The sequence below is a fragment of the Lingula anatina genome, chromosome 3 (genome assembly GCF_051362555.1).
Source record: "Lingula anatina isolate TDL-2025a chromosome 3, LinAna3.0, whole genome shotgun sequence".
In the NCBI taxonomy this organism is placed as follows: domain Eukaryota; kingdom Metazoa; phylum Brachiopoda; class Lingulata; order Lingulida; family Lingulidae; genus Lingula; species Lingula anatina.
Window position 1 is genome coordinate 2315091 of NC_141769.1, and position 22244 is coordinate 2337334.

Sequence of the window (22244 nt, forward strand, 5' to 3'; positions counted from 1 at the left end):
ATTAGAACTGATCTATCAAAGTATTTCATACAGAGAGCTTACTCCACTATCTTGAAAGAATTGCTACAATATCAATTCCACAATCTGTTTATAATTTGTAAAAACATATTTGACGCTGATTGAATTAATTTCACTTAATTACTCTGTATGAAAATATAAGTTCATGAATTAATCAATGATCTATCTAAAAATTGAATACATAGCTGTAACCCTAAATGTATTGCAAAGGTGGGTCTCATTGTAAAACAAGGCAGCAAAGCTGTCACATGTACAGACAAAAAGCAGAAAATAACATGCACAACATAGGCTACTGTCAATTCTGATGCAAGAGTAAATTATGCTTAACTGCAAATTCAACATCAGATTTTAATTATGCTCAACAGGTAATACCAATGTAAGTAAAATGTGTAACAAGCATAAGGCTTCAGGCCGATGGGAGTTCAAGTTTACACTTTGAAAATGCCAGAATGAGAAAAATGAAAATTTCACACAAAATTGCATAAATTCAATAATAAATGATAACCAAATTGAGCTGGCTTTCTAATTTGAACTGCATGCCAATCCTAAAAATCATACTTCAAAGTTAAAAATAATAATAAGTCCCACAGTTTTCTTTTCATAATGTTTGTAGTAGCAGTGCAAAAAGATTTTTGTCAATTTTGATATAACATTACATAATAAATTACAGAAAAATTATCACCAATTTTTGATTATTGACTATAAATAACATGGACATGTAGAAAATTTGATTACCATTTGGCTTCATGTCCAAGGGAGCTCCAAGTCCCACAATGAATATGCCAATGATAATAATGAATATTTCACTAAAATGTATAACTTCCAGAAAAAGAAGCCAATTAGACTGCTTTTCCAACTCGAGCTGCATTTTAGTCCTGTGTTTCTTTTTTGAAAGTTTGACAGTAATAAGAAACACGGTTTTCCCATAATGGTCATCATGGCAGCAGCAACAAAAATTGTGTTTCCTCTATTTTGATGCAACATTACATAATGCTTAACAGCATATAATGACCATCAATTTTTAATAATAAAAGAAATGTATCATGGATTTTCAGAAAATGTGACTAGCATGGATCTTCAAGCCCGTGGAGGTTCTAAGTCAATATGTCTAATGCCAATATGTGAAAAATTAAATTTTCACAAAAAACTGTTGAACTGTCAGAAAAAATTACCAAACAGACTGCATTGCCTACTGAAGCTGTATTTTACTTCCATGTTTCTTTCCATTAAGTTTGAGAACAGAAAGTGCAGGGTTGGAAACTCCCCCTAACATTCAACCAGACAGCAGGACAGGTTACTCTTGAAAGTTACCCGTCCTACCATAAACCAGCCCGTCCTCATAAAATCGACAGAACTGTGATAATACAGTGCATGTATGACTAAATTTAATAATTCAAGACATTTTTGAATGTTGTTTTCTTTCAAACTTCATAGATAAAAGTCATAATACCAGTGCTGTCTTGATACCAAAGAGTCAAATTTATTTTTAAATTCAGTTATGGTCGTCCCCCCACCCATACATCATAGATTGAAAAAAAAAAAAAAATAAATAAAAAATAAAAAATAAAATAAAAATAAAAATAAATAAATGAAAAATAAATAAATAAACAAAAAAATAAAATAAAAAAATTATATATATATATGTATATATATATATATATATATATATATATATGCACCTTACCTAATATCTATTAAAACAAAATTATAGCAAAACCGTTTGACTGAAATAAAATGCACAATAGTCAATACAGTCAGTACTGAAGAACAAGTATTTAAATTTAACTGAAGTATCTACATCACTGCAATTTTCATGAAAGGAGCATTAAAATTCAAAACTGAACTATCAAATCATTGGCATGGTAAGCAGTAAGAGCTTGCAAGTAAAACAGTATCTTTTTGGTGAATAAAATTGGTGAATGTCAACTGCAAGTCACAGTGCCTGTCCTGGTATATGAAAACTTCACTTGACCAAAGATCAAGTCATTCTGTTTGAATTGTTTTAACTCTTCAAAATTTAATTGAAAAACCCCTGCATTTACTCATGAGATTTTTGCTAAATGAATTTCTTTAGTCATCTCCACCAGATTCACTGTATTCATTATCATCCCTCTCTTCCATGTCTGAAAAATCTGACTCGTAGTCCGAGTCAACAGATTTTGATGGTTGCTCACTTGACACCTGAACGCTGGTGCCCTCCATTTCACCCTGTTCCACATCAACAATTATCTCCTCAAATTGGTCAACAGTAGATTTGGGCTTGCATCTTTCCATGAAAGTTGGCCTTCTTCTTGCCCCATCAGTGCATCACTGAGTTATTGATGGTTTGGGGTCAAATTTTTTAATTGTGCTTGAATGTAGCTGGATTAACATTAGCCGAGTCATAGATGATGCTTTCAACATGTTTCTCCATTGATTCTTGATCACCTTCATCTGGGAAAACCCACGTTCACACTCTGCTGTACCAGCATGCAGTGACAGAACTAAATCAACTAAACCTAATACATTTGAGCATCGCTCTCCATACATTGATTTTGATTGATTCTCATTGATTTTGGCCCACGACATGACATGCACCTTGTATTTCATTTGCAATACAGTTAAAACAACATGAACTCTTACCAATACTGATACTGTACACTCTTAATAATATATAGCTTTGTTAACCTTAAATATGCAACCTACTTTTTATACAGTAAATTCTTTGAAACTATCCATTCTGGCTCAATATTTTACCTGACTGAAATGGTTTACAAATGCTTGGTAACATCGGTAATATGATAAAGACGACAATGTGGCGAGCTAATGTAGAGTACATTGTCTTCTACGTCTTTAGAAACACCACGAAAGTTTCTTGGCCTTCCTGAAAAAAATTCATGAAAAGCGACTAGTGACGGAGGTCCCTAAAGACTACGACCAGAATAAGAGGCAGCGAACGATTGTTCCAAGTTGGAAAGCAGAGTTTAGTTGGCTGATATGTAACAAAAACCGTCAAATTTTATATTGCAACACGTGCTGTTCTGTTTACGGCCCGCTTTCGTCAACGAAAACATTCAGGACAAATTTAACCGGTTTAAAAATGGACCCTTTGTTAAAGGATGCCAACATTTAGGACATCCTGAATGTACGCTACATTAACTCGCCAAATTGTCTTCTTTATCATATTACCGATGTTACCTTGCATTTGATTGGCTTATTGCAGTGAATCTTCCCGCGACAAAAGTCGGAAGTAGTCATTTAATGACGTATCAGTGACCTATATTCCCATATTTGGAATGTTCACGTGACTTATTGGTTTATTGCAGTGAAATTTCCCTGCGGTAAAAGTCGGAAGTACTCAATGTAATGACATATCTCTGACCTATTTTCTCATATTCGGAATGCTCATGTGATTTATATTGTAAACACTCATATATAGGTAAATGTGTGAAAATCAAAATCAAGAAAGGCGGGATGTTTCACGCTCAGATCTACTGACGACTTCAAAGTGCAGCCCAACCACAGGACGGTCTCCAAATTATTTTTACCCGTCCTTCATGAAATTAGACCGTCAAGGACGTTGGGACGGGCAGTTATTTCCAACTCTGGAAAGTGACATCATTTTTTTAAATGGTCATCATGGGAGCAGTGCCCAAAAAAAGGGGTTTCTTCAAATTTTGATACAATATTACATAATGTTTAACAGCATAATGACCATCAATTTTTAATAAAAAATTATAATAACATAGACATTAAGAAAACATGACTAGCAAAGGTCTTCAGGCCCATGGAACTGCAAAGGCACACCTTGAAAATGCCTAAATGTAAACAAGACGGCACTGATCTGAAGTGGGTTTATTTCCATTTTTAACACTTTTTTAACATAAAACAAAATAAACAATTTACTGATTTTTTTAAATGATCAACTAAGAAAATTGATGAGATGGGAAAAGTATCAACAGAACAGTGTTAAATGTCCAATTGCCTCCATTCTGAGATTCTGAACAAAGTGGATGATTGAATCTGACAAACTGCAATGATATGAGTTTATTTCCATTTTTGACACTTTATTACACAATACACGATACCAAGTTTACCATCATTTTTACATAATCAACTAACAATGTTGTATTATTATAGATGCAGGAAATGTCAAACAAACACTTGTACGTATCTTATTAGTTAAATAATAAGACTGTTAACATGCCCAAGAATTGAATTTGAGGAAATGTGAAAAAAACAGCATAACTTCTAAAATAATGGCTGATTATGCTGATTTTCAAACTTAGTCAGATTGACCACTCCTGTGAGTATAGTGACAATTGGCCTATCTGCTTGTCTTAAATTGTGTTATCAGTGTTGAATATTTGCTGAAAAAAAGTGAAAAAACAGCATTAATTCCCTAAAAATGACCCCATCATGCTGATTTTTGAACTTGACCTGCTTAATATGAATATTCATCAGTTCTGTAAGTTTCAAGTCAAAAGGTATAATGGTTTTTCATTTATTGTGTTATCGGTCCTGCATATATGCTGAAAAAAGTGAAAAAACAGCATAAATTCCCTAAAAATGACCCCATCATGCTGATTTTCGAAGTTGACCTGTGTATTATGAATATTTATCAGTTCTGTAAGTTACAAACCAAAAGAAAAAACAGATTTCCACTTATCCTGTTATCGTTAAAAGTGCACGGCGACGACGGCGACGGCGACGGCGACGACAGACGCAGATGACGGTTATATGTACAGACACATATCTGTGTCTGTACATAAAAAATGAATGTTTAAAGGCATAATAACTCTTTGTATGAGACCTATATTTCACAATAAAAACCTTGTGAATAACTCATAGAAATATAATATATTATGTTTTACCACAAAAACAGCAGTTATAGCTTTTATTCTGATATTTGAACTTGTCTTTAGACCACGTGACCTCCATTGATGTCTATACTTTGTTAAAATCTCTTAAGAGATTTTAACAAAAAACCAAACTTTTTGGAAAAAAACCAGGGACTAACTTTGAATGTAAAAATGGATTCATTAACCATTGGTAAGTATGGGAAAATTGTTGTTTACTCCAGGAAAATTCATTTTTTGGCCGAAACGAAGAGTTATTATTGCTTTAATCGTTTCTTGAAGTTAACATCCTCTATTATAAAAGTTACCTGACGTGTTCGTGGAGACATCCGCTGCACAGACGATGTCCACAGACAGTTTGTCGTGGCTTCCTCAGCAAAAGATTACACTTCACACAGAGCAGGTGCGACGGTAACTCGGCATGGGGATCCTTAAGGCTGACTTTGTAACCTTTCATTTTAGGCAAAAATACAAAACATTTCCAAAGATTATCATCTTAACAGTAATCTATAAATAGCTTTCCCGAAATCACCGTCAACATTAGGTACTGGTGAACATAGTATATTTTACCACAATACTAAAAGGGGTTCACAAATGAATATTCTTAGATTTTTCTTAACATAAGCAAACATTTATTGGAACTTAACGTTAAGAGAAGTTCTGTTTTGTCTATTTTGCTGGAAATATTGATTTTAAAGATTTATTTTTTCATATAGCCCTCAATCCATTGCGCGCAATGATTTCCTAAAACAAAAGAAAGAAATGGGCGTTTAATTTTGAACTAAAAGGAAAAATGTGTAAAACTAACATTCCTCCTCAATATTATAATTTTTTACAATAAAAAATTGATCAATTAATAGAACAGATTTAATTTTTTTTTATTTACGATGCTAGGCTCTCCTTTCGGGCGTGTGCATCAAGTGTGTTACAATACAAATCAACCAATCACCGACTGTTATAACGAATGTAGTTCAGTGAGAGAAAAGTAGTGCTTTTTTCCATTTTCCTGGCATTTCTTGTGTGTTGCTAGGGTTAATTTTGGTATCAACTATCAGGCTAGGGTGTAAACTACTGCCAGTTTTTATTTCAGGACCAGGCACAGATGCCGTGCAGTCTTGAGACCTCTGGCGGAGGGGGCTACTGACTGTGAGTGGTGCAGTGGTTTGTTTACAAACAGAGGGGTGCACATGTTCAAGTGATGCCTGATGACAGTACATTTTTTTTTTTTTTGCGATTGGGAGTTATGTCAGTCTGTCTGCTGTCCATGGGGGTGAGAAATGCTTCACACATTAATTTTGTTTATGCAGTTTTGCAGGCATTTCTTAGTATAGTCGTCAATGGAAAATTATTTGGTGGTTTCTGCCCTTGACAATCGCCCTACATCCGGGCATGATCAAATACAAATACAAGAAGTAATCCGCAGAGTGATTACCATAAAATTGGCATGCGAAATATAAGAGGGCTAGCTAAGAAATTAGCTGATGATAACTTTGTCTCAACATGTCAGGGACCCCTTAACGTTTGTAATACATTTATGAAAACTTCCATATCCGTACAGGTATGATCTTATTTCTGAATTTCATTGCCTTTGTGTTTTTGAAGCCAGTTGAACTGGGCACTTCCTAGGAGGATGTGGAGGTGGTTGAGTGACCCCTAATTTAATTAACTGTTGTCCAGCAGGTCGTGGTGTGACCTTTAATGTAATTTAACCAGGTGACTGTATAACCTCTATAAAAGCTAGGTTGCTTACTGTGAGGGGGGCTTTTGCTAGAAATCATTTGAGACACGACGATTGTAGTACATGCTCTATATCTGAAGTAAATATTCGTTATAGTTACAGAAAACTTACATGACTTGAGTTCGTTCTCTTTGCGTGTTTACATGCGTATGATTAGACATCGAACCGTGGACGTATTGAACTGCTATCGTGATCAACCGGCATAGGCTGGTATTACGTAAAGTTCATAACTGATCGGGCGGTACCCGACAAATTGGCGAGCTCGTTAGGTATACGCTTCGTGAAGAGAACAACGGGAAAAGTCGCCATGGCACAAGCTCCCGTGACACCGCAGATAACGGGACAAGGAGGAGAGCGAGGAGCGATGGACGCGTTGGTAAACGCCGTTACCATCATAGCACGAGACTTACAGGGGAAACAGATCCAAGACGCGAAACTTAAAATACTGGAGGATGCGGCAGACAGCATTAACAAATGCGCTGGATCCGTTTTATCAGAGGTACGAGAATACTTGGTTGAACTAGATGTTATGGAACCGACAGTGAGAACTGTGACCGGGGGCATAGTAAAATTAGTCTGTAAAACCTCAAGAGGGTCGCTTAGGAGAGAAATAGAACGTTTTCTCAATGCACAGGAGGACAGAAATTTAGTTTCGTGGATCTGTATTAAGGAGCACATAGAAAAGACATTCTTATCAGCAAACGAATCGGAACGTTTGAAATCGGACCTCGAAATGATGCGGCAGTCGCCATATGAGACCTTAATAGCGTTCAATAGGAGATTTAGAGAGGCTTCTGCGCGTGCGTATCCGTCTCCTAGGGTTGCTGACACAGAAAGATTTGCCATTAGAATTTACACAAGAGGACTGCTTGACAAAAGTGTAGCGGAGAACCTCATAGTCCGCGGCCGGCCGACTACACTGGACCAAGCCATCGCGTGGGCGGAAAACGAAAATGCGGGACGCGAACTATTCAAGCAAATGATAAGCGACCCAAATCCGTCACCGCCACAGACAAACGTCATTGCACAGAACGCAATGTTTGAAAATACAGCGGCCAATAGGGTGGAAGAACCAATGGACATTTCCGTTATACAAACAGACGCGAGCAAACTTATCCACCAATTACAGGAAACGTCAGCGACTATTCAGAAAGCGCTAAAAGAACAGGAAAGAATACAGACGCGCATCGCGAAAATTGAAACGCAGGTTTATAACACACCTGATGCCCAACCGCGCACGCAGCAGCAGAGGGAATTACGAAGAGACAATTTCCCACGACAAAACCTAAGCAATTCACGCCAAGCACAAGGGAGACCGTTTACGCGGAATCAGTCAGGATGGCTAGAGGACGGGACCGTCGTCTGTTTTTACTGCAATAAACCGGGACACAAACGAGCCGAGTGCAGACTGCTGCGCACATACAAAAGAAGCAACCAGCATTTAAACTAGCTTCCGCAGGGACTGCAACTAAGGAAAGGAATCAACGATTAGGCGCGTCATTATCAGTTAGTGGTGTGAAAATCGCCAGTTTAATTGATAGTGGGGCGAGTTGCAGTTGCCTGCGGTTAGATGTATTTTTGAAAATTTGCAAATCAACGGGGAGGCCAGTCTTGGTAGAGAAAACTAGGGACATCTTCAGTGTGTCAGGCGAGAAGTTGGACGTGAAAGGCCGGGCACAGATCAAAATAGACAACATTGGAATTTTTGAAGTCATTGTGGTAGCGAACATAGATCATGAAATGATCATAGGCATAGACATTTTGAAGCAGGGCAAAGCGAAGATTGACTGCGTAAGAAAATCTATGACTCTCTTTGATAAAGAATGGCCATTGACGGACTACGGACTACCAGGCCCAGTTTCGGAAATCACTCAACTACCACAATCATCGGGACACGACAAAATTGACACACTGCTACAGGAATATCATGACGTCTTCAGCACGACTGAACACCCCCTAGGGAAATGCGATATGATGCCCATGATCATTGATACGGGAGATAACAGGCCGGTCCAACAGAGAGCTTATCGTGCGCCGCTAGCCAAGAGAGAATGGATTGAGAAGGAAATTCAGAACTTATTGGACAACGACGTCATCAGACCAAGCCAAAGTCAGTGGTCTTCACCTGTCCTTTTAACACCTAAATCAGATAATCACCTAAATGGATCTATGAGGTTTTGCGTAGATTACCGTAAACTGAATGAAATTACGAAGGTTGATAGATATCCTTTACCGTTAATCAACGATATATTTGATAACATCGGTGGAGCCACAGTTTACAGTGTGATTGATTTAAAACAGGGGTTCAATCAATGCGCACTTGATGAAGCAGACATGCATAAGACTGCATTCATCTGCCACCGCGGTCTGTTTGAGTACAAGACTATGCCTTTCGGCCTTTCTAATGGACCTAATCACTATCAGAAACTGATCGATCACGTATTGAACGGACTCATCGGCAAATCAGTATATTGCTACATCGATGACTGCGTGATTTTCTCGCAAAACATGGAAGATCACATCGTGCACTTACAACAAGTGTTTGACCGTTTCAGAAAGGCCAACCTCAAAATTAACCCCAAGAAATGCGAGTTTGCAAAAAGTGAAGTGCACCTGCTGGGATATATCATCAACAAGGACGGCATACGTAGCAACCCGGAGAAGTTGCGACCCATCAAAGAAATGGCAACGCCTACGCGAGTTAAAGATGTGAGATCATTTTTAGGAATGTGCAACTATTACGCGAGGACTGTCCCAGACTTCGCAGGGATCGCAGCCCCATTGTATAAGTTGACAAACAAAAATGTGCCGTTTGAATGGACGGAAGAACACCAACGAAGTTTTGAGAAACTGAAAGATCTGTTGATGTCCAATAGAGTTATGGCCCATCCCAGAATAAACGAACCGTATAAACTGTATACAGATGCAAGCAATTCCGCGATAGGGGGCGTGCTGGTCCAAACAAATGAGAAGGGACAAGATAGAGTCGTACAATATGTAAGTCACAAACTATCTCCGAGCCAGCAAAGATACTCTACGATAGAGAAGGAAGCGTATGCTGTAATGTACAACGTGAACAAATTGCGACCCTATCTGTGGGGATCGGACGTGACAATTTACACTGATCACAAACCCCTGAAGGCACTGTTTTCGTCCAAAATACAAAATGCGCGTTTACAAAGATGGGCAGCGATACTCGCAGAGTATAATGCAAAGATTGAATACATAAAAGGCACGAAAAACATATGCGCGGATTTCCTCAGTCGACTACCGGCAGAACGCGAAGAAATGGCTATTATTGACATTGAAGAAAACTGGTTTGACCCCAGATCGTTCCCGGACAGTATGGCCTTGCACAATATTCCCCTCGAAGCCGATGGACTAAATGTGGAGGATATCATCCGATATCAGGGTGCCGAATTCCCAAAGGAGATAAAGGAAGCTCTTGAAAATGAGGACTCAGACTATGAAATTTATCAAGGTGTTTTATATTCAGTTAGACCTCCTACTCAATCAGAACCTGAATATCCGCGATTGGTGTTACCTCATGCATATAGAAATCAAATTATAGGACGATGCCACAAAGATGTGGGACACATGTCAGCTTTTAAGACCCTCTGTCGCGTCAGGGAGTGTTACGTTTGGAAAGGAATGCGCAAACACATAACCAATTGGATACGGAGGTGTACAACCTGCCTTGCTCATAGAAGTGTTCCCCAGCGAACCACATTAGGACAGCTACCGGAAGCGGCGTACCCTTTTCAAATGATAGGGATGGACTTAGTAGGACCTTTTCAGGAATCAGAAAAAGGAAATTGCTACTGCCTAAATGTGATTTGTTACCTGAGTGGCTGGGCGGAATGTTTTCCAATTCCAGATAAAACATCCAAGTCAGTAGAAACTGCGCTAGCCACCGAATTTTTCCCGCGACATGGAATTCCAGAAATCGTGATCTCGGATAGGGGAAGCGAATTCAGCGCTATGGAATTCCAGACCTACTTGGCGAATTTAGGCATCGATCACAGAAGAACGACGGCGTACAATCCAAAATGCTCTGGCAAAATAGAAAAATTCAATCAAACTTTTAAACAATTGATATCGCGGCTCGTCAATAACGATACACGCAAGTGGGAAGAACAAACGGCTAATGCCTTGTTCGCATATCGAAATAGCGTTTCATCGGTTAAGGGCTTCACACCTTTCTATCTGACATATGGACGTCGGCCGCGTTTGCCACTGTCATCGATGTTAAACCCATCAAACAATTATCATGCACTAAATGGGAGATTGGGAGATCTGGCAGACGCTTTGACAGCCGCAAGAGATAATCTTCAGTCTTCAAGATTAGAAAACAAACGGAGATTTGACGCGAAAGCAAACGCCAACAAAATAGAGGTAGGAGACACTGTTATAGTTTACGCTCCTGACAACGTAACTTTCGGATCCAAGTGGGACCCAGTCTGGACAGTCACACGACACAGAGGAAATGTTTTCTGGGTCACCCACCAGCAAACAGGCAAGTCACGGGTTGTTAACAGGAACAAACTCAGATTGGTAGACAGAGGATTACCATGGGATGAAGTCAGGCCACGTGCACGCCGTGTATTCAGGAGGAGGGCAAATCCAGGGGGACCGCAGTTGCAACTTGGTGGACCACCAGTCAACTCAAATGCCACAAGGGAAGAACCCACTCCACAACACGAAGTGCCAGATTCAAACAAACGTAGAAGGGTATCCAGCCACGCAGATAGGGAGGTGTCGGTGAGTATGACAGGTGAGTCTAACTCAGTCAGTAACCGACAAACTGTACCCGCAAGGCGTAGGCACGGCGCAGCGCCACAATTTAGTATCCCCACTCATTCCTACAACACTAGGTTCAGGAAGAGATGTATCGGGGAAGACGAGAATCAGGTTAGTCACAAGAGGTTAAGAGCAGCCGACTACGAGGGCGTGGTCGAGCAGGAACAAATGGAGGAAGCTGACTGCGAGGGCGTAGTCGAGCGAGAACAAATGGAGATGTCTAATTAAGTGGTTTATAAGGGAATGTAAGTCGCGCGCATTTCAAATAATATGTGAGTTTCCTTTTTATTCTAGGAATCACAGGAGAATGGAGCAGGCTGTCTGACAGAGTGTAATCACCCAGAGACAGCAGTTAAAAGTGACAAAGGCCCAGGGGACAACACGCGTAACATCGAGTAAACCGCGATTTAAACCACGAAGTAATAACAAATAAAAGGCATAAATAGGGTTTAAAACAAAATTTTCTTAAAAGCTATAGCAAAATAACACACACACAAACATTAGGTAGGATGTTAACCGTTTTGCGAGTTGGAGAATCCTCGAGAGGTCATGCCTGGTCCTTAGGTTAGGTTGGATGTGGCTAGTCCTGGTGATAACGTGCGGTCATCTAGGGATATTGAGGGTTGTTCGATTTCGCATTATCGGCTCTAAGCTATCGCGATAACTAACTAAATAAATAAATAAAAACCTTAATCTAATGGATAAAATAAAATAAAATAAAAACGGTATTTTTTTGGATATAGGCCTGAGTCCAGGATTATGTTAAAAGGATCAGTGACTCAAATACTATAATGTTGGGAATGACTGTTTTGTATTAAGGACATTTTGACTTTCAGAGATTTAGGAGGGAATGAATTACTTAAAACACTAATCAAGCAAATTTTTCTTTTCAGAAGCTGTATGGAAGATTTTTTTTTATATATACATAATATTTGTTACGTTTCATTTGCATATTGTAACCATGCTGCCCGACCGGGAGGCGATTTTTCTTCTTGTGTTTTTCAGACATTATCTGACATGGTTGAGAGTTTCAAAGGCAGAAGTAATGTGGTGTACCCAGCATCTCCAGAAAGATTCCCAGGGTGTGAAATGACCAGACATGGACACGCACTGATCTGAGAAGGAACCCGTCGATGATGTTTTGGGACACTTAATGCAGTTAACTCGTGGACACGAGTATAAACAACCGGGCAAGAGCAGTCCTGAGGTCACGTTAGTGATTGAGGTCTGTAGTGAAGGAATGGGTTACCACGAATCTTGCTTACCTGGGCTCGTCCTTGAGCAAGACGTACTCGCTCGTTGCTTCCCAAGCAGGGTTACGCAAAGAAAACTCCTACTTAAACAGGAGAGGTACTGCCAGCATCACAGAGATGGAAGATTGCTCTATGCATCATTTAATGTGGACTCGCGGAATTGAGCAGAACAAGATGGACTTTCTCGGAGAACATGTTTAAGAGAAGTGAATCTTCAACAAATCAGACAAAGGACAGTTGTTAATAAATTTAACAATTACTCAGTGACAGCAGAATAGAATTATATATAAATGAGCCGTGTCTTATATAAACAATTATATATATGAACATCTGCTTGTGCTACAGTGCTATTTTAATAATTTTTTAAACATCTTTATACGTTTTAGCTCACGGTTTTTCTTTCCTCGATTTTTCTCCTCATATGGTTACAAAGATATAGTGAGTTTTTTTTTTCTTTTAACGGGGAAAGTTTTTTAACCCAGAGCGTTAATTCACATTTACAAATAGGTGTGTTTATATCTATAAAAAAAAAAATAGGTTAACATATTTTTTTTTATGTGGGAAAAGGAGGAATGTGTCAGGGACCCCTTAACGTTTGTAATACATTTATGAAAACTTCCATATCCGTACAGGTATGATCTTATTTCTGAATTTCATTGCCTTTGTGTTTTTGAAGCCAGTTGAACTGGGCACTTCCTAGGAGGATGTGGAGGTGGTTGAGTGACCCCTAATTTAATTAACTGTTGTCCAGCAGGTCGTGGTGTGACCTTTAATGTAATTTAACCAGGTGACTGTATAACCTCTATAAAAGCTAGGTTGCTTACTGTGAGGGGGGCTTTTGCTAGAAATCATTTGAGACACGACGATTGTAGTACATGCTCTATATCTGAAGTAAATATTCGTTATAGTTACAGAAAACTTACATGACTTGAGTTCGTTCTCTTTGCGTGTTTACATGCGTATGATTAGACATCGAACCGTGGACGTATTGAACTGCTATCGTGATCAACCGGCATAGGCTGGTATTACGTAAAGTTCATAACTGATCGGGCGGTACCCGACAAATAGTCCAGAATTTTGACATTTTTGTTTGTGTAGAAACATTCAGTACGGTAAGATCAAAAATTGCCCTTCCCACTGGTACCCACAGTCATATAGTAAAGTTAAGAACAAAAAAAGAAAGTCAAAGGCAGACCCTCAGGCGGAATAGTAATTTATTACAAAAAGGAACTTATAAATGGTATTAAAGTACTCAGTAGCAAAAGTGAAAACCTCATGTGGATCCAACTATCAAGCAGACAACTAGGCCTAGAACAAGATGTTTACTTATGTGCAGTATACGTAAAACCCAACAACGGTCCATCTGACGAAGCAACATTAGAAATTTTGGAAGAAGAAATCGCTAGTTACCAGAACTATGGGTTAATTTGCTTAGTTGGTGACTTCAATGCTAGAACTGGATCATTGCCAGACTTCATTAAAAATGATAATACATTTGGTATACCAGTGGCTGATAGTTACACCACAAATAGTTTTTTACAAAAAAGAAACAATGTAGATACAGTAGTCAACCGCCAAGGAAAAGCCTTGCTTGAACTATGTATGAATAGCAACTTAAGAATATTGAATGGTAGAGTCAAAGGAAATTCACTTGGGTATCCCACATGTTACAATAGGCAAGGGTGCAGTGCTGTTGATTATGCTATTGTAAGTGATAGACTGCTGAGCAAAATCATGTATTTAACAGTTTTACCTATTGATTATTTATCTGACCATTGCCTGCTAGACCTTGCAATCTACACCTCTGGTAGGCCTACTCAAGAAATAGAAAAATCACTGCCTATTCAAAATTTTAAAGATAGCTACTTTTGGGAAACTGGCTCCACTGAAAAATTTGTACAAGCCCTTGAAACTGAAGAAATCCTGAGCGCAATAAGTCATGCACAAAATACAAACTACCCAGCCTCAAAACACGGAATAAATACTGCCTGTGGTGAACTAACAAACATTATTGAAAAAGCTGCAACTATGTCCTTACGAAAAAGAAATATACCAAAAAGTAATAAAACAAAAAAGAAAATAAAACGAATTAAACAACAGCCATGGTTTGACAGCTCATGCTCTGAAATTAGAAGAAATATTAAAAATCTCGGAAGACTTTTACAAAAGAATCCCCACAATAACTTCATCTCTCAAACATATCATGCGGCAACCAAAAAATATAAACAGCTTTTAAAACAAAAGAAAAGAGAATATAAAGACTCATTACTTAAAAAGCTGATCAATTCTGAACGAAACAATCCAAAAGAATTCTGGAAAACCCTTAAAAGCCTTAAGGATAAAGATGATAAGAGCAATCCTGTGAACCCTGATATTTGGCAACAACATTTTCAAAAACTCTGTGGCATCCCCCCTGTTGAAGATAAAAGATTAGATGATGAAATTAAAACCTATGAAAACCAAGAAGGAGACTCTACACTCAACGGTCCAATAACAATCGGTGAAGTGAAAAAAGCTATTAAAAAACTGAAAAACAGTAAAACTGCTGGCCAAGACTCGATAAGAAATGAAATGTTAAAATCTGGATCAAAATACTTAGTGGGCCTGCTAACAAAGGTTTTTAATTTGGCACTAAACACAGCGGAAACACCAGATGCTTGGAACTTGGGCATAATACTGCCACTATACAAATCCGGAGAGCACACAGACCCATCAAATTATAGAGGCCTGTGTATAACCAGCTGCCTTGGTAAGCTCTTTAATTCCATAATAACGGACAGACTGTCCATCTACCTAGAAGTTAATCGGAAATTGAGTGAAGAACAAGCAGGTTTTAGACCTGGATATCGGACAGCCGATCATATTTTCACACTAAAATCACTGATAAACAAGTACATGAATCAAAATAAACGCTTATATACTTGTTTCATTGATCTACGCAAAGCTTTCGACACAGTATGGCATAAAGGACTTTTCCTGAAACTTCTCAAAACCGGAATTCGAGGCAGAGTATACAACATTATTAAATACATGTATGAAAACACAAGATTAGGTGTATCAGTAGACAAAGGATATACTCAACCTTTTTTATCTAAAATTGGCATAAGACAAGGGGACAACCTTAGTCCCATATTATTTAACATCTTTATTGATGACATAAAAGCTGAACTCTACACTGTTAATGACACCTCCAAAGTTGAGGAAATAAGTCATATACTGTATGCAGATGACTTGGTTTTGATTTCTAAAACAAAAGATGGCTTGCAAACACTGTTGAATAAACTTGAGAGGTATTGTGAGAGATGGAAATTACGTGTAAACGAAGAGAAATCAAAAGTAATAGTTTTTCATAAATCTGGTAGAACTGAATCACTTAATTTTGTCATAAATGATAGACCAATTGAAATAGTAAAACAATATCAATACTTAGGGGTAATATTTACTAACACGGGATCACTAAAGAAAACCTTAGAAAATCTAAAACAAAAAGCCCTCAAAGCAATCTTTTCCTTAAAAGGAGCACTAGCATCAAATGAAATCTCCTCTCCACTCCTTACAATGTCACTCTTTGACAAAATGATAAAGCCCATACTACTTTATGGGTGTGAAGTCTGGGGACAAGAAATATTATCACAAAAAAAGATGACTTTGGAAAAACTAAATAAAATGCCTTTCGAGCAAGTACACTTGAAATTTTGTAAGTGGGCATTAGGTGTAAGGAAATCTGCCAGCAATAATGCCTGCAGAGCAGAAATGGGTCGCTTCCCAATATATTTGGACATAGTAAAATTAGTCTCAAAATACAGTGCTAGACTCCAAGAACTCCCAGATAACAGAATTGTTAAACAAGCATATAACAGGGAAAAAATAGAAAATGGAAGTAACTGGTATCAGACAATGTCAAATATTAAAATTTGTTGGGAACTTAATACAAACAGACATAATTGCGAAATCCACAACTACCCAGATCTTGAAATAGAAATAACTAATGAAATAAAACGAAAATTTTGGGAAGAAATCCATAGAAATACCAACAACAAACTCCGCACCTACAGCAAAATTAAGAAATCCTATGAAGCTGAGCCATATTTGGAATTAAAAGTCCCTTTTACATATAAAAAAATTCTAGCCAAAATGAGGGTCAGTGACCACGAGTTAGAGATTGAAAGAGGCAGATATACCCACCCCAAAACAAAAATTGAGGACAGAAAGTGTCCTCACTGTAATGCAGTGGAAGATGAAGCTCACTTTTTTTTTCTTGAGTGTACTACTTATAAACTAGACAGAGAAACATTATTTGCTGCCTTACCAGAGGTAAATGTGCAGGGTCTAGCAGACGATACACACCCTGAGCTTCAGAGCTAACTTGACACTAACCTTTTCACTGTAGCCTATCTCCATCGTGTCAAGTAACCTCTGACCAGATTCGATTGCCTCCGCCGCCCGCCAATCAAATTTAAAAGCCCGCACTCAATGACTCATTAAACGATCTAGCCAATGAACGCGAACGAGTCAAAGCGCGCTTTGTTCAAATCCGGACCAATCAAAGATAAGGCTGAATATCAGGGACTTGCCGTAACCTGTGGGCAGCACGCAAATAACATCGTCTCTCAGTAGATAATGATGCAGGGCCTCAAACTGCTAGACCCTATGGTTTCAATCTCGATTTACTCATATTTTGCAAAGAATCAAGAGATAACTTAACACATTCTTTTTCGTAGTCACTCGCCTTGCTTTCTTTGTGTACGGTAATACACTCGGAACTACTCGGATGTCTCCGCACTCGACAATAACTATGTTGTTAGTATGGAGCTTGCGGAATCAGCCGAGGATTGCCGATTGACGGTCAACCAATCAGCGTTTTCACCAAACTTTGGTGAAAAATTTTGAAACATGGATTTGATTGGCTTATATAAACTAGGTCAAACTATTTTCGTCAGAGGTTACTTGACACGATGAAGATAGGCTACAGTGAAGAGGTTAGTGTCAAGTTAGCTCTGAAGCTCAGGGTGACGATACACTATCCGCCCTATTAAATGTGTCAAATGAGAGAGGTGTGTCCGCACTTGTAAAGTTTATACACAGTGCTATGAGAAAACGGAAGCTATCTAAATTGAGATAACACCTGTAACTTTATTATTACTATGTACATGTATTTAAACTTAAGTATATTATAATTAGTAGTGTAGAGAGCCTATAAATATACACACATTTCATGTGCTCAATAAATTATTATTATTATTATAAACAGTTAGATATGCATTTTCATGTCTAAACTAATGCAGGGAAAGGAAAGAGAGCTGAAAAAACAAGGCAGCAAAGCTGTCAAATGTACAGACAAAAAGCAGAAAATAACAATGCACAAAATAGGCTACTGTCAATTCTGATGCAAAAGTACATATTATGCTTAAAGTCATAATAACTCTTCATTTTGGCCAAAAATTGGATTTTCCTGGAGTAAACGGCAATTTTCCCGTACTTACCAATGGTCAGCGACCCCATTCCTGCATTCAAAGTTAATCCAGGGTTTTTTTCCTAAACGTACGTTTTTTTGTTAAAATCTCTTAAGACACATGACACATCTTAAGAGATTTTAACTGACGGAGCTCTCTCTGACATCGCATAGTCACTGTTGACCTACTTAAAACCGCGGGAAAAGCAGACAACAACAACACTATATAAGATTCATGAGATATATTCATCTTTTCGTTAAAAATACATTAATATCCACAATGTGTGCCATTCTGGGCTTTTCGTTATCCGACGCACTGTACAAAAACTCGCAACTTACGTCTGCGTCCGCATTAATGCGTTTGGCGCCATATGTTATTTTGGTCTCGAATGAACGCGAGAATCCGCGTGACACCATTACGTCATTAGCAACGAATGCCTTGATGAAAGCATCGAAAGCCCTATTGACAAGCACAGATTTTAGTTTTACTGCAATAACGGCCGTTTTAGTGGTAAAATACAATAGAATATATTTCCATGCGTTGTTTACAATGTATTTCATGCGGAATTTTGAATCTCAAAGGAAGAGTTATTATTGCTTTAACTGCAAATTCAACATCAAATTTTAATTATGCTCAACAGGCAATACCGATGTAAGTAAAATGTGTAACAAGCATAAGGCTTCAGGCCCATGGGGGTTTAAGATCACTCTTTGAAAATGCCAGAATGAGAAAAATGAAAACCCAACTGAGATGGCTTTCTAATTTGAACTGCATGCCAATCCTAAAAATCATACTTGTAAGTTAAAAAAATAATATGTAACACACTTTTCTTTTTATGTACAGACACAGATGTGTCTGTACATATAGCTATCATCTGCGTCTGTCGTCGCCGTCGCCGTCGTCGCCGTCGCCGTCGCCGTGCACTTTTACCGATAACATAATAAGTGGAAAACCATTTTACCTTTTGACTTGAAACTTGCAGAACTGATGAATATTCATAATACGCAGGTCAAGTTCGAAAATCAGCATGATCGGGTCACTTTTAGGGAATTTATGCTGTTTTTTCACTTTTTTCAGCATATATGCAGCACCGATAACACGATAAGTGGAAAACCATTTTTACCTTTTGACTTGAAACTTACAGAACTGATGAATATTCATAATACGCAGGTCAAGTTCGAAAATCAGCATGATCGGGTCACTTTTAGGTAATTTATGCTGTTTTTTCACTATTTTCAATATAAATGCAACACTGATAACACAATATAAGAAAAACGGATTGGCCAATTGTAATTATACACACAGGAGTGGTCAATCTTACTAAAACGCAGGTTGAGTTCGAAAATAAGCATAATCGGGCCATTACTTAAGAAGTTATACTGTTTTTTCACATTTCCTCAGATTCAATTATTAGGCATGTTAACAGTCTCATTTAACTAATAAGATGCCTAAAAGTGTTTGTTTGATATTTCCTGCATCTTTACAACATTGTTAGTTGATTATGTAAAAAACATGGTAAACTTGTTATCATGTATTGTGTAATAAAGTGTCAAAAATGGAAATAAACTCATATCATTGCAGTTTGTCAGATTCAATCATCCACTATGTTCAGAATCTCAGAATGGAGGAAATTGGACATTTAACACTGTTCTATTGATACTTTTCCCATCTCATCAATTTTCTTAGTTGGACATATAAAAATGGCAGTAAAATGTTTATTTTGTTTTATGTTAAAAAAGTGTTTAAAATGGAAATAAACCCATTTCAGAACAGTGCTGTCTTGTTTACATTTTGGCATTATCAAGGCGTGACTTTGAAGTTCCATGGGCCTGAAGACCTTTGCTAGTCACATTTTCTGAATATCTGTGATACAAATATTTTATAATTAAAAATTGATGGTCATTAAGCTGTTAAACATTATGTAATATTGCATCAAAATTTGAAGAAACCCCCATTTTGGGCACTGCTTCCATGATGACCATTTAAGGAAAATCATGTCACTTACTGTTTTCAAACTTACAGGATAGAAACATGGGACTAAAATACAGCTTCAGTAGGCAATGCAGTCTGTTTGGTTTTTTTTTTTTTGGCAGTTAAACAGTTTTTTGTGAAAATTTAATTTTTCACATATTGGCATTTTCAAGGTGTGACTTTAAAGTTCCATGATCTTGAAGACTTTTGCTTGTCACATTTTCTGAATGTCCATGTTACTAATATTTTATTAATAACATTTGATTGTCATTATATGCTGTTAAACATTATGTAATGTTGCATCAAAATTTGAAGAAACCCCTATTTTGGGCACTGCTCCTATGATGACCATTTAAGGGAAATCATGTCACTTACTGTTCTCAAACTTACAGGAATGAAACATGGGTCTAACATACAGCTTCAATAGGCAACGCAGTCTGTTTGGTAAATTTTTATGGCAATTTAACAGTTTTTTGTGAAAATTTAATTTTTCATTTATTTGCATCTTTATTTTCTGTTCTTTGTCTGTACATTTGACAGCTTTGCTGCCTTGTTATAATGTTTGTAGTAGCAGTGCAAAAAGATTTTTTATGTACAGACACAGATGTGTCTGTATATATAGCCATCATCTGCGTCCGTCGTCGCCGTCGTCGCCGTCGCCGTTGCCGTGCACTTTTACCGATAACACAATAAGTGGAAAACCATTTTACCTTTTGACTTGAAACTTGCAGAACTGATGAATATTCATAATACGCAGGTCAAGTTCAAAAATCAGCATGATCGGGTCACTTTTAGGGAATTTATGCAGTTTTTTCACTTTTTTCAGCATATATGCAGCACGGATAACACGATAAGTGGAAAACCATTTTACCTTTTGACTTGAAACTTACAGAACTGATGAATATTCATAATACGCAGGTCAAGTTCGAAAATCAGCATGATCGGGTCACTTTTAGGGAATTTATGCTGTTTTTTCACTTTTTTCAGCATATATGCAGCACCGATAACACGATAAGTAGAAAACCATTTTACCTTTTGACTTGAAACTTACAGAACTGATGAATATTCATAATACGCAGGTCAAGTTCGAAAATCAGCATGATTGGGCTATTTTGAGGGAATTTATGCTGTTTTTTCACTATTTTCAATATAAATGCAACACTGATAACACAATATAAGAAAAACGGATTGGCCAATTGTAATTATACTCACAGGAGTGGTCAATCTTACTAAAACGCAGGTTGAGTTCGAAAATCAGCATAATCGGGCCATTATTTTAGAAGTTATACTGTTTTTTTCACATTTCCTCAGATTCAATTCTTAAGCATGTTAACAGTCTCATTATTTAACTAATAAGATGCCTAAAAGTGTTTGTTTGATATTTCCTGCATCTTTACAACATTGTTAGTTGATTATGTAAAAAACATGGTAAACTTGTTATCATGTATTGTGTAATAAAGTGTCAAAAATGGAAATAAACTCATATCATTGCAGTTTGTCAGATTCAATCATCCACTATGTTCAGAATCTCAGAATGGAGGAAATTGGACATTTAACACTGTTCTATTGATACTTTTCCCATCTCATCAATTTTTTTAGTTGGTCATATAAAAATGGCAGTAAAATGTTTATTTTGTTTTATGTTAAAAAAGTGTTAAAAATGGAAATAAACCCATTTCAGAACAGTGCTGTCTTGTTTACATTTTGGCATTTTCAAGGCGTGACTTTGAAGTTCCATGGGCCTGAAGACCTTTGCTAGTCACATTTTCTGAATATCTGTGATACAAATATTTTATAATTAAAAATTGATGGTCATTAAGCTGTTAAACATTATGTAATATTGCATCAAAATTTGAAGAAACCCCTATTTTGGGCACTGCTCCTATGATGACCATTTAAGGGAAATCATGTCACTTACTGTTCTCAAACTTATAGGAAAGAAACATGGCACTAAAATACAGCTTCAATAGGCAATGCAGTCTGTTTGGTAAATTTTTCTGGCAATTTAACAGTTTTTTGTGAAAATTTAATTTTTCACTTATTTGCATCTTTATTTTCTGTTCTTTGTCTGTACATTTGACAGCTTTGCTGCCTTGTTTAAAATTTTGATGTAACATTTCACAATAAATTACAGAATAATTATAACCAATTTTTGATTATTAACTATAAATAG

The 22244-nt window shown here is 37.4% G+C and overlaps 1 protein-coding gene across 1 annotated transcript in view; it reads right to left on the bottom strand.

Annotated features, from left to right (window-relative positions):
• LOC106164185 (TNF receptor-associated factor 2-like) overlaps window positions 1-22244 on the bottom strand; it is a 51524-nt gene that overhangs the window by 22269 nt on the left and 7011 nt on the right. Inside the window, exon 4 of the mRNA XM_087007602.1 lies at window positions 5165-5306. Coding sequence (XP_086863728.1) covers window positions 5165-5306 — 142 coding nt within the window. The remainder of the gene's footprint in view (window positions 1-5164; window positions 5307-22244) is intronic.